Consider the following 16,814-nt stretch of genomic DNA (forward strand, 5'->3'; position numbering starts at 1 on the left):
GTTCTGGCTCAGGTCTTTAGAGTTTGTAGTTTTTGAAAATTAAGTATGTATACCAAAGTACTCTAAAAATGTATTTTTGGCATTTTTATCCTAATCAAGTACACATTTATCTAAGATGCTATTTTACTTTTTGAGAATTTTAGATTTCTTTTAATTACTTCATAGCATATTTATTCAATAAGCCAAGTATATTAGTTAAAATAAACAGACTGCTTTGTAAAAAACTCAATATCAAATATTTTAACTCAGCCGTTGCCCTTAGTGAACTGTCCTAAGTCTAGTGGTCTGAGTGTTTGTTTGTTTAAAAAATAAATCTGTTTATCATTGAGAATAGTACATGGATTGTTTTCTTCAATATTTTGAGAAGAAAAATCTCAAAATGTAGACAGGTTGAAAGAACTTTTTATGAACACTCATCACCAATACATTCTACAATTAATTTGTTACTATATAAACGTTTTTAATTATGTATCTATTCACTTACTGATTTTTCTGTACCATTAGTTTTGGATGAATTTCAAAGTTAGTTGGAGACAGAAATCACTTCTTAATATTGCAGCATCTGTATCATTAACTAGAATTCAGTATTTGTTTTACATTTTTTTCTTTTTACAGTAACTTTTATGTATCATGAAATTTGATTTGACTATGCATATGCCTAACCCCAAGGCAACCACTATATATTCTGTTTTTAACTCAAAATATATTAGTTTTTCTGATACAGAACTTTATACAAATAGAGTCAAGTATAAGATATATGCCCTTTGGTATAAGACTTCTTTCACTCAGTGTGGTTTTGAAATATTATTGAATATATAAATAGTTTGTCCTTTTTATTATTACATAGTGTAGGTTGAGTACTCTTTGTCTGAAATGCTTGGGACCAGAAGTACTTTGGATTTTTTCAAATTTTGGAATAGTTGCATTATGCTCACTAGTTGAGCATCCTTAATCTGAAACTCTGAAATCTAAAATGCTGTAATTTCTTTTGAGCATCATGTTGGCATACAAAAAGTTTCAGATTTTAGAGCATTTTGGATTTCAGAATTAGAGTTCCTCAACCTGTGTTTTCTAGTTATAATTATATTAGGTAGGGTTGGAATTACTAAAGCATAGGGTAGATGGTATGTTTAGTTTTATAACTTTTGTAACCTTTTCCCAAAGAGGCTACACTATTTTACAGTCTGACCAACAGTGTCTGAGAATTCTGGCTGCTGTGGATCTCACCAATATTTGGTGGTGTTAATCTTTAAAATTTTAGTGCTGCTGATATGTGATGATTTCTCATTGTGGTTTTAATTTGTATTTCTCTGATGGTTAATGATGTTGAGAACTTTTTCTTTGATTTATTAGTTCCTGTATATCTTTTTTGGTGAAGCATCTTTTCAAATATTCTGCTTATTGAAAAAACTTGAATTTTTTATCTTTTGATAATATCGAGTTGTTAGAGTTTAATATATTCTAGAAACCTTTTCTTTGTCAGAGAGAAGTTTTGCAACTATCCCTTCCAGTATATGACTTGTATAGTCATTTTCGTAGTTTTAATTTTGATGAGAAGATTTATTTTTATTATTTGATTTTATTATTATTTTCTTTGTTAAGCAGGGTCAGGTTTGAACCTGCCACCCCGGTACATGGGACTGGTGCTCTAACCACTGAGCGCCCTGATGAGAAGATTTTAAAAAGTTAATAATAATCTGATTTGTGTGTGTGTGTGTTCCAATAAAACTTTATTTACACAAACAGGTCATGGTTTGGCTTTGGCTTGCTGTCGTAGGGTGCCAACCCTTTTCCTATAGCCTTAGCATTCTTTAAAAACACATCATTTTACAACATATTACAATGTTAATAATACAATATATTATAAAGTATGTTTTAACATGTTGAAATAATCTGATTTGTAAGGGTGATTTTTTTGTGGTTATTCTCTGTGTTCTAGTGAAAAAACATTTCCCTAACCCCAAGTCATGAAGATAATTTGTTACATTTTTTTTCTGAAAGCTCTAAAGTTTTAGTTTTCATGTGTAGTTAGTTGTGTAATCTATCTCAAAGTAATTTTGTGTATGGCATAAAGTAGAGATTGAGGCTATCTTCCAGGGAAGTACTTTAGAGACTCTGAGTCCTGGGTTTTTATTGGGAGCTGACATGTAGTTATCCTTTACTTTGTATGTAGACTAATAGGAGAGTGTGGGTTAGCCTAACCCACGTTGTTTGTACAAGGAGTTTTGGCACAGTAAAAATACATAGATTGTATACACATTGTGTTTTAAAGCAGGCAGTTACTTTACTTTGAGTTAAATTAGTCCAACTCTGTTTCTTGGGGGTTATCTCTAATATCAGTTCAGTGATTTTATGCTATGGGCTATTGGAGTCTGCCGTGTGCACACATGGTTCATAGAAGAGGAAGATATTTGCATAGAATTTATACACAGAATTTGGGGCCCTCTACGTGTGGCTCTCTTTTATGTATTCTGTCATCCTCTCCCAAAGGTCGTGGTTTCCCGAGTTCTGTATCCTGGTTGTTAAAGTCAAAAAGATTGTGGTTTTGATTTCCTTTTTTATAATTAAGGTAGGGTCTTACTCTGTTGCCCCAGCTAGAGTGCTGTGGCGTTATGGCTAACTGCAACCTCAAGATTTATGTTGTGTAGGGATCCTCACCTTTCCAAATAGCTGGAACTACTGGTATGCACTACTACACCCAGCTAATTTTTCTTCTTCTTCTTTTTTAATTTTTTAATTTTTATTTTTTAGTAGAAACAGGGTTTTGCTCTTCCTCAGGCTAGTCCCAAACTCCTGAGCTCAAGTGATCTTCCTTCAGTTTCCACAGTGCTAGAATTATAGGCGTGAGCCACCGTGCCCGGCCAATTGTGGATTTTTAATGAGAGTTTCAGCCATCCTTTACCTGGCCTCAGACCAGCAGCCATGAGAAAAGACATTGACCTGATGATGATCCTGTTTTCCAAGTATTAACTCCCTTCTAGATTCTGCTTACTTTTGTTTGCTCTCCAGTACCTCTAATTCAGGGTTTGTTGAACTACAGTCCATCTGTTTTTTGTCTTATTAGAATACAACCATGCCCAATTGTTTGCTTATTGTGTATAGCTCCTTTTCTGTTAACAAATGCATAAAGTAAATATTAACAATGTCTTGTTAACAAGAGTAGACTGTGTGTGTGACAGAGTCTCAAGCTGTCACCCTGGGTAGAGTGCCATGGCGTCACAGCTCACAGCAACCTCCAACTTTTGGGCTCAGGTGATCCTTTTTTTCAGATTTTCTATTTTTAGTAGAGGTGGGTATCTCACTTTTGCTCAGCTGGGCTCAAACTCATGAGCTCAAGCAATCCCTCCCCCTTGCCCTCCCAGAGTGCTAGGATTACAGGCCTGAGTTACTTTGCCAGGCCAAAGAGTTATAAACATTGTAACAAAGATTACTCTTTGAGCTTTTTATTTATTTAATTTAATTTAATTTATTTTTTTAGACAGAGTCTCACTTTGTTACCCTTGGTAGAGTGCCATGGCATCATAGCTCACAGTAACCTCAAACTCCTGGGCTTAAGCAATTCTCTTGCCTCAGCCTCCCAAGAAACTGGGACTACAGGTACCCACCATAATACCCAGCTAGTTTTAGAGACGAGGTCTCGCTCTGGCTTAGGCTGGTCTCGAACCTGTGAGCTTAGGCAGTCTACCCACCTCAGCCTCCCAAGTGCTGGGATTATAGGCGTGAGGCACTCTACCCACCTCAGCCTCCCAAGTGCTGGGATTACAGGCATGAGCCACTGTGCTCAGCCTACAACTAATATCTTCATAGCACTTTTTTCTTCATAAAAAACTTTACAAACTTACGTTACTCTTTTTTTTGTTTGTTTTTTTTTTTTTTTTTTGAGGTAGAGTGCCATGGCGTCATAACACACAGCAGCTTCAAACTTCTGGGCTTAAGCGATCCTCCTTCCTCAGCCTCCTAAGGAGTTGGGACTAAAGGCACCTACCACAATGCAAGGCCAATTTTTCTATTTTTAGTAGAGATGGGGTCTTGCTCTTGCTCAGGCTGGTCTTAAACTCCTGAGCTCAGGCAGTTCATCTGCCTCGGCCTCCCAGGCAGGGAGGTCCCTGCCAATGTTATTATAGGTGTGAACTTCCGTACTTGGTCCACTTATGTTCCTCTTACTAAGCCCTGTGCTATAGGTCATTCATAGGTGGGTGGGAACAAGTTGTTCTTTTCTGATTATCTTTGTGTCTGTGTATTCATTAGACTGTTAACTCCTCACAGTTAACTACTGTGTCTTTTCTATTTTTTCATTGCTAGCAGCTAATACTGAGTAGCAAGAGCTAGTGCAGCATGGTTATGTGGAAAGAGGACAGCCTTGTCTAAAATCAGCCAGCTGGTAAGAGGTGGGATAAAAATGAAACCTACCTGTTAGGGCTTCAGGCTCTTGAGAATTTCCCACTGGACCCTGTACAAGACAAGAGTTTGGTAGTCTTTCCTTGTTTATTTCCTATGTTCCTCAACCTGCCGTTAGATGATTATATTTCTCCCTTTGATTACTCCCTATATTTTAATTTGTTCGTTTAACATTAGGGGACTATAGAAAGATGACAAGGACCAGATTCAAGAGAGTCTCCCCTCCCCAGTTACTTATAACTCAGGTTCTTAGCGATGCTTTTAGGTAGTTTATGTTCAAGTGTGGTGTTAAGACCAAGAATGGTTAGGTCAACTCTCACAGAAACCCAGAAGGCAGGTGGGTGCTCATTTTACAGGCGAGTACAGAACAGTCAGGTAGCTTGCCCGTGGTCACCGAGCTCATAGGTGACCTTGCTCTGATTTGAACCTAGGCCTTCAAGCTGCAGGATGCATGCTCTTTTGAAAGCTCAGAAGAGCCTAGAAATGCCTGCTGTTAGAATGGAAATAGTCCATTCTTGTATGATGTTATAGATAAACACAGTGTGTATGAACTTTATGTATATATAAATTACTCATTTGGAGTTAGATCAGTTCTTCATAATGTCATTCATTCTGAGTAAGTAACATTTAAAATTAAAAATAAAGACTGGAGAGGAAGGAAGACAGATGGACGCAGTTAACCTATATTACACAGCCAATGTTATTGCCTCATTGAGGATTTTCAAAGAGAAAGGGTATTTTAAGGTTTTGATTTGGTAATTTTCAGTATCTAGGGAGATTGTTATAACTACTTTTTAATATTTATATGTGGGAGGAACTGGGGGTGCCTAGTAGGAAGAGATAGTTTGATGTACTTGCATGACCAATTGCTTAGTGGGTTTTTTGTTTTTTGTTTTTTTTTTTTTGGAGACAGAGTCTCATTGTGTTGCCCTTGGTAGAATACTGTGGCGTGACAGCTCACACTCTTTGGGCTTAAGCGATTCTCTTGCTTCAGGCTTCCAAGTAGCTGGGACTACAGGCACCCACCACAATGCCTGGCTGTTTTTTGTTGCAGTTGTCATTGTTCAGCTGGCTCGGGCCAGGTTCAAATCCCCCAGCTTCTGTGCATATGGCTGGCGCCGTAACCACTGTGCTATGGGCATCAAGCCCTTAGTGTTTTTTAAAATAGTAGTTTAGAAAAGTTGATTAAAAGTTGATTGCAGGTTATGAACAAGGAAATAGTGAAGAGGTGGATGTTGAGGAAGTTCCGTACACAGACCACGAAAGCAGTATGGAGAAACCGGAAGTCTGTTGAATAAGCAGATATGCAGCAGCAGAGGCCTGGCAGTTTTAAGACAAAGACCTGTCTTGCCAAGGTTTCAGTTTTCCCCGAGGGGAACTCTGGATAAAGGTCACTAAGAGGGTCACTGCAGAGTGAGAGTCCATGCTGTGAAGGGGATTGGAAAAGATAAGGAGCAGGTGCAGGAAGAACTGGGAACAGTACAGGTACCAGATCTGGTTGAGAGAGAAAAATGTCTCTTGGGGAGATAAGAGGAACATGCTTCTTTCCCCCCAGTTCTTTGTATGGTGTGGCATCAGCCTGTCTGCCTGCAAGGTTCGGGAGGCCTGACAAACTCTTGGAATTTGTGTGCATAGTCTGATTGGGGTCTGCTTTTACATCTTGTTTCTAGCTTTGTTCTTTGTTTCATTAACTACTTTCCAATTTTCAGTTTAACATTAAGAGTAGAGTGTAGTGTTTAAAGAGTAACTGAGTTAAAGTAGTAAATAACCATAAAGGATGAGGTATAGTGCAGTTTTTTGCTTTCCCCCATGACTATTAATCTGTTGATTTAAATACAGTGTATGTAATAAATACTGAGTTAACCCAGAACTTGGGCCACCTGTTCTCACTGTTGGTGGCATTGTTCCCCACCCCCACTCTTTAAAACTCCACTTTGTGTCTCTGTGTCTTTGTTTCTTTCATTTTTTTGTCACCACCAAGCCCTGGGAAAGAACCCATGGTGTAGTTTGGGGCTGGCCGTGACATTTATTGTTTTATTAGAGAAAGCATCCTGAAAGGTTTTTCTCCTGAACAATCTTTTGAAAAGAAAAGAATGGGTCTTCAGGTTTTCGACTTTTGTTCTGTGTTCTTCCATTTATATCCTTAGAAAATATGTAACTTTTGGGCAGTGCCTGTGTCTCAGTGGGTAGGGTGCTGGCCCCATATATTGAAGGTAGTGGGTTCGAACCTGGCTCCGGCCAAATTGCAATGAAAAATAGCCAGGCATTGTGGTGGGTGCTTATAGTCCCAGCTACTCGGGAGGCTGAGGCAAGAGAATCGCCTAAGCCCAGGATTTGGAGGTTGCTGTGAGCTGTGATGCTATGGCACTCTACGGAGGGCAGTAAAGTGAGACTCTGTCTCTTAAAAAAAAAGAAAGAAAAAATATGTAACTTTTTCCTTTTTTTCTTAAGAGAAATGGGCCAAATTTTATTCTTGATTGTTAAAATTAGATATTCTATGTATATTTTTGAGAAATTACTCACTTCCTATACTAAAAGAAAGGGGTGTCTTTTAAAATAATAGTTATAGCATAGCTGATCAACATATTTATTGTTTAGCTTAGCTGTGGTAATTAGCCTCATTTCACCTCACCTCTGGTAGATACTCTGGCATAATGCTAGAAACAGCCCATGAAGAAGTCCGTTTACGTTTCTCGTTAGAGTTCCCCCTAATTACTTATTATCCTTTTTCCTCAGTTCTTCCCCCTCTCTCCTGCTCTAATTCTATAGCTGTCATCTCTTTATTTCAGTTGATTGTTTGAAATATTATTACTCTGCTGTTGATTCAGAATATACTTAAGTCTTCTAGTTTATATTTGTCAAGTCCTATTCAGTAATTATTCTTATTTAGCCTGGCTCAGATTTGACATTTGATTGCATTCGGTGTGATGTAAATATTAGCCTTTGAACGAAGTGGTTTGATGAAGCTTATCTCATGTAAATATGGACCCAGTAAGCAACGTGCTGTTCTTCAAATTATTAAATATTTGTAGCCTAACAAACTCTCTTGGCCTAGTGATGTCCTAGTATTCTCGCTTTCTATCTTGACAGATTATAAGAGAAAATAGTATCTCTCTCAGTGAAATTGAATTGCCTTGCTCAGAAGATTTGAATTTGGAAACTTTGTCGTAAGTGATGCATAATAAAATTAATTTTCCTAGTATCTATGAGATAGATTGAAATACATTGTGTAGCAGTAGTATTGTCCTTGATTTGAGTGTGTAATTCTGAATCCTGCATGTTTCTAATCACTGTTTAAAAGTTAGTTGTTTTTTTTTTAAAGCTGAATTATAGAGCGCTTGTCCTTAAAAAATGATATTGGAGATTTAAATTATACATATTCCTATTTTATCCTTTCCATTAAAAAAATCTGGCAACAATTTAAAAAAATTATCTTTTGCTTGCTGCATGTGAAACAGTGCAGGGAAGAGGCCAGCTTCATCAGTAAGGGGTCCCATCAAGCTTCTAACAAAAATTAAAAGAAGAAAATAGAAATCTGTTAATTGAGTAGAGACACAGTTGAATATTCCAAAAAGGATATAAACTACTTTAGAGGACAGAAATACTTACTTTTATTCCAAGATAATTTTAAAGCAAAATAATGATAATATTAAATTTCTTGTCATTTGTTTTCAGGCAAGCACACGTGTACATAATTGCAGGAGCCTGTTTGTCTCTGGGTTTTCGATTTGCTGGCTCAGAGAATTTATCAGCATTTAACTGTTTGGTAAGAAGTAGCTTAATTTACTCTGTTCTGTTTTCTTTCTAAAGCCTTAAGATGTGTCTTTTAACTTTGAATTTTTTCTTTTGTTTTTTCAGCATAAATTTGCAAAAGATTTTATGACTTACTTGTCTGCACCTAATGCTTCTGTTGTGAGTCTTTTTATGATTATTCTTGGGAATAAAATTAAAACTTGTAAAAAGAATTCACTGATAATCAAATTACTTATGTGTTGTCAAATATCTCTGCTGTTTGTTTGAATTTAGAAGAGGAGATTGGAAGTATCTTTGTATTTTTGTTTTGGGATTTTGATTAGGTGAGACTATGATTACCCTTAAAGGATGCACAGGTATCTAACTCATGTGACAATAGAGTAAATAAGAATAGTCATAACGTCTGTGGGTTGTCAGACCTCATGTAATTCTGTTTCAGTACTAAATATTGGGAATATCCTTTGAAAAAAATTTTGTGCTTAGTGTAAAGATTCAATTGTTTTTGAGCATTGCTGTTCTGATAATAGGAAGACTGCAAGATTTTTTTATTTCCTGGAAAAAACTAGAGTATTGCAATGTTATTTATAATATAGAAAAATTAAAAAATTAGAAAGTCTAAAAGTAGTTAAATAAATTTGGTTATGACCTACTTTTATATTCTTGCACAGTGGAGCTATCAAAATCATATTGTATAAGAATTTTTTATGAGTAATGATTGCTTGTAATTGATTCTTAAAAAGTTTAAAAATATTCTTTGTAGAAACATCTCAATTTCATTTGAACAAAATATATGTAGATACAGGGAAAGATTCAGAGAAATGGCCAAAATGTTAAAACCCATTCTCTTTGGTTGGTGATTCAAGAGATTGTTATTGTTCTTGATACTTAATTTTTGAAATTTTCTACATTGAACTTCTATTTCATTATCAGGGAAAATATTTATTTTTATAGATTTTTTTTAAGTTACAAGCATTAATCTGCTAATGGTGGGTAAATTAGTTCTGATAATAATGAAACGTAACATGATGGTTACAGTGATGTCATCTTTTTCCATTTTCAGACAGGTCCTTACAACCTAGAAACCTGCCTCAGTGTGGTACTGCTGTCTCTGGCCATGGTAATGGCCGGCTCGGGGAACCTAAAGGTTTTGCAGCTTTGTCGCTTCTTGCACATGAAAACGGGTGGTGAAATGAACTATGGTTTTCACTTAGCCCATCACATGGCCCTTGGACTTCTGTTTTTGGGAGGGGGAAGGTAAATGAATATATATATATATTATTCTTTTTTTCCTCAATGAAAAGATTTCATGAGTGAGATCTATAAGAGTGACTTATTTTGATTTAGAAGGTATGTGAAAATTTTAAATTCTGACTAGCTGTTAGCTTATCTGAGGAGCATTATTATACTTTTTGGGCTTATTTATAGTTTAATCATTAGTTTATGGCCCACTTAGTAGAATTATCGTCCTCTCTTACATACTTGACATCATTGCATTTCTTTTCTGTTTTTGAGACAGAGTCTCAAGCTGTTGCCCTGGATAGAGTACCATGGCATCATAGCTCTCAAAGCAACCTCAAATTTAAGAGATTTGACTTATTATAAGAGATCCTTTTGCCTCAGCCTCCCAAGTAGCTAGGACTACAGGTGTCCGCCACAACACCTGGCTTTTTTTTTTTGGTTGTTGTTATTGTTTGGTGGGCCTAAGCTGGATTTGAACCCGCCAGCTCCAGTGTATGTGGGTGGCACCCTAGCTGCTTGAGCTACAGGTGCTGAGCCATTATTACATTTCTCAGTGGAGTTTGTCCTCAGTTCTTCAGTGGATCACCAAACTGTCTACCATATAAAAATCTCTTTTGACCTTATAGATCAAAATATACATGCAGTATTTGCAACTCAAAACACCCACTGTTACCTTACTTCTCTCCAAAGAATACCACTATTTAGTTCTCTAGCACTGTAGATTGGTTTGCCTGTTTTTGAAATGTAGGTGGAATTATACATTGTATATCCCTAATTCTTTTGCTTAATGTTATGTTTGTGAGATTCATTCTATGTATATGAGGTCTGACAGTTAAGTTTGTGAACTTGCCATGGTGCACGTATGCTTGCAGCACTGTACAGACAACTTGGTAAGGTTTCATAACCTTGGTATATCAGTGCCTCACAGTTGTGTTCATGTGGATGTGTGTGGTGGTATCTTGCTGGGTGGTGTTCATTATTGTCGTGTATTTTTATGTGTTGTGAGAATGTCTGAGCTCAAATTAGACCAGTGAAAAAACATTAAATTTCTTGTTAAACTCGGCAAGAATGGAAGTGAAATCAGGGACATGAAGAAAACAGCAGTGGGCAAATGGATTAAATGTTTTTCCGAGGAGAGAGAAAACATCACTGATGAAGAGAGGTCAGGGTGGCCAGTAGCAAGCAGAACTGATGAAAGCCAAGAAAAAATTCATTGAATTTTACATCAGAATTGTTGGCTGTGAGAAGCTATACACCAATGCAGACCAAGGGAACATTGATAGAGAAACAGGAAAATTTTAACTGAAAATCTTGCTCAGTAACTCATGACTCTTGCATCATGACAATGCACCAGCTCACATGGCACTGTCTATGAGGGAGTTTTTAGCCAATAACAAATAACTATATTGAACACCCTCCCTACTCACCTGATCTGACCCCCAATGACTTTTTTCTTTACCTGAAGATGAAGGAAATACTAAAAGGAAGACATTTTGATGACAATCAGACATCAAGGGTAATATGATAACAGCTCTGATGCCCATTTCAGAAAGAGTTCCATAATTGCTTTGAAGGGTGGACTAGGTGTTGACATTGGTGTATAGTTTCCCAAAAAGAGTACTTTGAAGGTGACTATAGTGATATTCAGTAATGAGGTATGCAGCACTTCCTCTAGGGCGAGTTTGCAAACTTAATTGTCAGACCATGTGTGTTCACCTTCATTATATTATATAAAGCCATCAATATTATTGTACCATTTTACTTACCCATCAGCAGTGTGCGACATCCCATTTGTTCTATATCCTTGTCAAACTTTGTTATTGTTAAATTCCTTTTAATTTTAGCAGTCTGGTGGGTAAATGTCATTATCTCATGATAGTGTTAATTTCTATTTCCCTTAATAATGGTGTTTAACACCGTTTTATACCTTTAAAGTCAATTAACCAATCTTCTTTTGTCATATCTAGTCTCTTGATACCCAGTTTTTACATTTACCAATTAAAAAATTTTTATTTGTGATAAAATATACACAACCTAAAATTTCTCACCTTAACTATCTTTTAGTGTGCAGTTCAGTAATGTTAAGCATATTCACAATTTAGTACAACCAATCTCCAGAACTTTTTTGTCTTACAAAACTGATACTCTATACCTGGGGTCTCCAGGGAGCACAGGAGGAGGTGAGCTACAGGCAACTGAGGTGAAGCTTCGTCCATATTTAGAGCTACTCTCCATTGCTCACATCACTGCCTGAGCTGTGCCTACTGTAAGATCAGCAAAGGCATTAGATTTTCATGGGAGCATGAAACCTACTATAAACTACACATGTGAGGGATCTGGATTGTGTGCTCCTTATGAGAATCTTATCCCAGACCACCCCCCAGTCCATGGGAAAATTGTCTTTCATGGTGCCAAAATGCTTGGGGACTGCTACTCTATACCTGTTAAACAACTCTTTATTTCTCTTTCCCCTCAGCTCCCAGCAACCACCATTCTACTTTGTGTTCTGTGAAGTTGACTTGGTTTGACTTTGTGTTGATTTGTAGAGATTCTTTAAACTGTGTGCTATGCCCTTGGTCAGTTTTGCATGTAACAGGTATCTTTGCCACTCCGTGGTTTTGCCTTTTCATTCTCTCAGTGGTGTCTTTTGTTGACAGGCTTATTAATATTTTTTGTTTATTATTTATTTCTACTTTTTTGTCCTGCTTATAAAATATGTCAAAGAATTGGAGATATGGCTTCTAAATTTTTTTTTTTAGCTTTTCCATTTACATTTGGATTAAAGTCTACCTGACATTGATTTTTCTGTATATTTTCTTTGTTTTTCATTATTTTTCCCACTGAATTGAAAAGTTTATCCTTTCTCCTTTGCTTTGCAGTACTACTTTGATTATAGAAATTAAATGTCTTTCACTTGTGTTTATTTCTGAGGTATTAGGTTCTGTTGGTCTGTTCTTCTGTGCTTGCACCAGTACCACACTGTCCTGTAAGTCTTGATATCCAGTAGAATAAATCCTTTAGCCTGCATTTTCTTCTTGAAAAGTATGTTTTTCTATTCTTGACTCTTTGCATTTTCATATAAATATTGGAATTTGTTGTTTTCTTTACTAAGTTGCCTGATAAAATGTTTATTGTAATTGCATTGATGGTATGCATCAGTTTGAGGAGAACTGAAATCTTTTATGCTATTGAGTCTTTTAGTCTGTGACTAGGGTATATTCCTTCATTTATTTGGCTCTAAATTGTAAGAAATTTCTATAAGTCATGTGGGCTAATTTTCCCCTATTCTTTAAGACAGAGCTAACCACAGGAATTCACCTTTCCAGAAATACAAAAAGTAAAGATTACCAGAAAGGTGTGCATTTCCTCTTAACTTGTTCGGTGGAATTGCCTTTCTTTAGTTCAGAATGGTTAAAGAAATGTTACTATGAAAATTCTTATTTGTATTTTATGATTTTTGAAACTTTGTTTTCCTTTCAAAATATGCCCCAACCTTTATTTAATGCTCTTATTCTCTTTTTTTTTCTTTTTTTTTTTGTAGAGACAGAGTCTCACTGTACTGCCCTCGGATAGAGTGCCGTGATGTCACACGGCTCACAGCAACCTCTAACTCTTGGGCTTATGCGATTCTCTTGCCTCAGCCTCCTGAGCAGCTGGGACTACAGGCGCCCGCCACAACGCCCGGCTGGGTTTGAACCCGCCACCCTCGGCATATGGAGCCGGCACCCTACTCACTGAGCCACAGGCTGTCATTCAATCTCATCTTTTATTGTTTCACACCAGATGACTCTACTTGCTCTTTTTTTTTTTTTTTTTTTTTTGTAGAGACAGAGTCTCACTTTGTCAACCTCAGTAGAGTGCCGTGGCATCACATTGCTCAAAGCAACCTCCAACTCCTGGGCTTAGGCGATTCTCTTGCCTCAGCCTCCCGAGTAGCTGGGACTACAGGCACCCGCCATAACACCTGGCTATTTTTTTGTTGCAGTTTGGCTGGGGCTGGGTTTGAACCCCCCACTCTCGGTATATGGGGCCGGCGCCCTACCCACTGAGCCACAGGTGCCACCCTCTACTTGCTCTTCTTTAGTACTGAATAGGTTTTCTGCCATTCTGCTTCTGCTTTTCTAGCAATTTTTGTTTATAAATTGTTATAAGAAACTGGAACAGCATTTAAACTTAACATAACTAATAACTACACCATTACACTTAATGCCCAAACTTCTAACACTGGTGTTTAAATATTTGGATAAACTTTTGGTATATCCAAATTGGTATAGAGAAAATGGCCTATTCCATCATATGCCAAAATAGATGTTATTTCCTTGCTTAAATTTAGAAATCTCTTCTTAATTTACTAAGTATATGAGTATGTATTACGAATGCTAAGTTCTTATTTGTTAACTCTTATTATTAGAAGAGATAGGGAAAGACACTTGAGTGTACGTGTGTATTTGTGTGTGTATAATAAAAACATATATTTATATTGAATAATTACAGAAGTGTTTTTATGTGATATTCTATACTATCTTTATTTCAAAATACTTAAAGGGGCTTGGCGCTTATAGCTCAAGCGGCTAAGGCACCAGCCACATACACCAGAGCTGATGGGTTTGAATCCAACCCGGGCCTGCCAAACAGCAATGACAACTAAAACTAAAAAATGGCTGGGTGTTGTGGTGGGCGCCTGTCATCCCAGCTATTTGGGAGGCTTAGGCAAGAAGAATCACTTAAGCCCAGGAGTTGGAGGTTGCTGTGAGCTGTGATGCCACAGCACTCTACCTAGGGCGACAACTAGAGGCTCTGTCTCAAAAAAAAAAATAAAAAAATAAAACGCTTTAAGGAAAAGAAGGGGATTGCAGGACCAAATGGGAGGTCTAAATTGACTTCTTTTCCCTCCACATATACGCCAGCATCTGCAGCTTTGAGACGCTGATGTGGGCTACTCTCACTGGGGTTAGGTGATATCTTAGGGTGGTTTTGATTTGCATTTCTCTGATGATTAGAGACAATGAGCATTTTTTCATATGTTTGTTAGCCGTTTGTCTTTTTAAGAGAAGGTTCTATTCATGTATCTTTCCAGTGATATATGGAAATGTTGGGTGTTTTTTTGTAGATTATTTTGAGTTCTCTGTAGATCCTAGTTATCAAGCTTTTGTCCAATTCATAATACGCGAATATTTTTTCCTATTCTGAAGGTTGTCTGTTTGCTTTGGTTGTTGTTTCCTTCGCTGTATAGAAGCTGTTCAGTTTAATTAAGTCCCATTTATTTATTTCTGTTACTGTTTCAGTTGCCACAGAAGTCTTCTTACAATCTTTCCCTAGGCTGATATTTTCAAGTGTTTTCGCCATACTTTCTTCGAGGATTTTTCTTGTTTCATGCCTTTGGTTTAAATCACACACCTATATTTTAAAAAGTCACTTTTATAATTCTATACGTAAGTAGGATACATTAAACTGGAGAAGAATGTGTGACACTTTATTCACGACTCTTTTTAATATTTATAATTTCTGGGACTGAAATCGTGGCATGTTACTATACTATTTTAGATTAAAACCTTGCTTATTAATTTAAACATTACGGTTTAACATTTACAGCATTTAAATAGTAGATTTAAATAGTCCTTAAATTACCTTAAGGACTAGCTAAAAAGTGAAACATTCACGCCACTGGCACATTTTTGTTTATCAGAGCATCTTATCAGTACGCCTTACCACAATATTCCAATTTCCTAATTCTCAAGAATGTCTTGAAAGTATTCTCTGTGTAATTAATGTATCTCTCCCTACCAAATTTGCTTTGCAGGTACTCTTTGAGCACATCAAACTCTTCCATTGCTGCTCTTCTCTGTGCCCTGTACCCGCACTTCCCAGCTCACAGCACTGACAACCGGTGAGTCTCGTGATAGTCTTCAATGTGATATCTCTCAAGTTCTCTAAGGGGATAATTTGTTTGTGTATGGACTCGTGGCCTTACTTTCTAATTAGTGTTGTTTTATTCTTGAACTTAGTTATCTTTGTGACTAAATCTTCTAGAAGTTTTTCTCACAAAGTGTTAGACTAGAAAAGAAGTTTGGACATCTGTTGACTCACCTGTCTTCCACCATCTTCAAGTCTGTGGAATTGCTCTAAGCCTAGGAGTAGACTAAATAAAGTTATCTTTAGGGAAAAATTCATCAAACAAAGGATAGTTGCTATGGGAAGTTGGATGATATCCTTCTTGCTATAATTGTTTAATTCTAAGAGAAAAATTTGTCTCGGAATGATATAATGAATAAATGATGTAGAAGGGATAAGAAAAGCAAAATGCAACAAAAAGAGTGGCAGTGAGTAGAACCTCAAACTATGTAGAAACAATCAGATAATTCAAGTGCTCTGCATTTTAGAGTACAAGGAATCACCAATAGTTCAGTTTCCCTAGAAGTTTGAAATATAGCAGATCTCTCTTGCATATGAGGGAAGGGAAGCAAATAACTCCTATAGCCCATATATTTCTGGCCATGGTGATGATTCAGTTATTATAAACAAAGCAATCTGGTGAGAAGAATCTTTATGTAATAACTATCAGTTTTTTCCTGACCCCCCTTTTTTGTCTTTCTGCGATAGTCTTACTTTGTCACCCTCAGTAGAGTGCTGTGGTGTCACAGCAACTCAAGTGATTCTCTTGCATCACCCTCCCAAGTAGCTGGAACTACAGGCACCTGCCACAACGCCTGACTATTTTTAGAGTCAGGGTCTTGCTCTTGCTCAGGCTGGTCTTGACCCCTTGAGCTCAGGGCAATCTACCCGCCTCAGCTTCCCAGAGTGCTAGGATTATAGGTGTGAGCCACTGTGCCAGGCTTCAGACTCATTCTTGATAGAGTTGTAAAAGTGAGTAGATTTTGGTGGGAAGAGGGAGGTTATAATCTTTTTTTTTTTTTTTTAGAGACAGAGTCTCACTTTATTGCCCTCTGAGGGCCATGGCTTCACAGCTCACAGCAACCTCCAACTCCTGGGCTTAGGCAATTCTCTTGCCTCAGTCTCCCAAATACCTGGGACTACAGAAGCCCACCACAACGCCCGGCTATTTTTTGTTGTTGTTGCAGTTTGGCCGGGTCCAGGTTCAAACCCACCACCCTTGGTGTATGGGGTCGGCATCCTATCCACTGAGCACAGGCGCTGCCCAGGAGGTTATTATCTATAATTATAGTTTTCCAGAAAGTTGAAGTGTCATTTTATCCCTCTTTTATAGGATCATAAAATATAAACGCTTTCTTGTATGTTTGTATTCTCAAATATAAATTTTCCAATTAAAAAGTTTTGGAAAACTCAAACACACACATAAAAAGAAAAATATTGTCATAATCTCACCAATAAATTTTTGATGTACCAAATTTCAAGGGGGTGTGTATGTGTGTGCATTTGTGTGCAAACATATATGCAGAGGAGCT

The 16,814-nt window shown here is 37.1% G+C and overlaps 1 protein-coding gene across 2 annotated transcripts in view; it reads left to right on the plus strand.

Moving 5' to 3' along the window:
* ANAPC1 (anaphase promoting complex subunit 1) overlaps nucleotides 1-16,814 on the plus strand; it is a 104,845-nt gene that overhangs the window by 73,034 nt on the left and 14,997 nt on the right. For both annotated transcript variants that reach the window (XM_053587093.1, XM_053587094.1), the window contains exons 35-39: nucleotides 7,489-7,565; nucleotides 8,074-8,164; nucleotides 8,257-8,310; nucleotides 9,212-9,405; nucleotides 15,191-15,277. In XM_053587093.1, coding sequence (XP_053443068.1) covers nucleotides 7,489-7,565; nucleotides 8,074-8,164; nucleotides 8,257-8,310; nucleotides 9,212-9,405; nucleotides 15,191-15,277 — 503 coding nt within the window. The remainder of the gene's footprint in view (nucleotides 1-7,488; nucleotides 7,566-8,073; nucleotides 8,165-8,256; nucleotides 8,311-9,211; nucleotides 9,406-15,190; nucleotides 15,278-16,814) is intronic.

This window comes from Nycticebus coucang, chromosome 4, assembly GCF_027406575.1.
Source record: "Nycticebus coucang isolate mNycCou1 chromosome 4, mNycCou1.pri, whole genome shotgun sequence".
Lineage (NCBI taxonomy): Eukaryota > Metazoa > Chordata > Mammalia > Primates > Lorisidae > Nycticebus > Nycticebus coucang.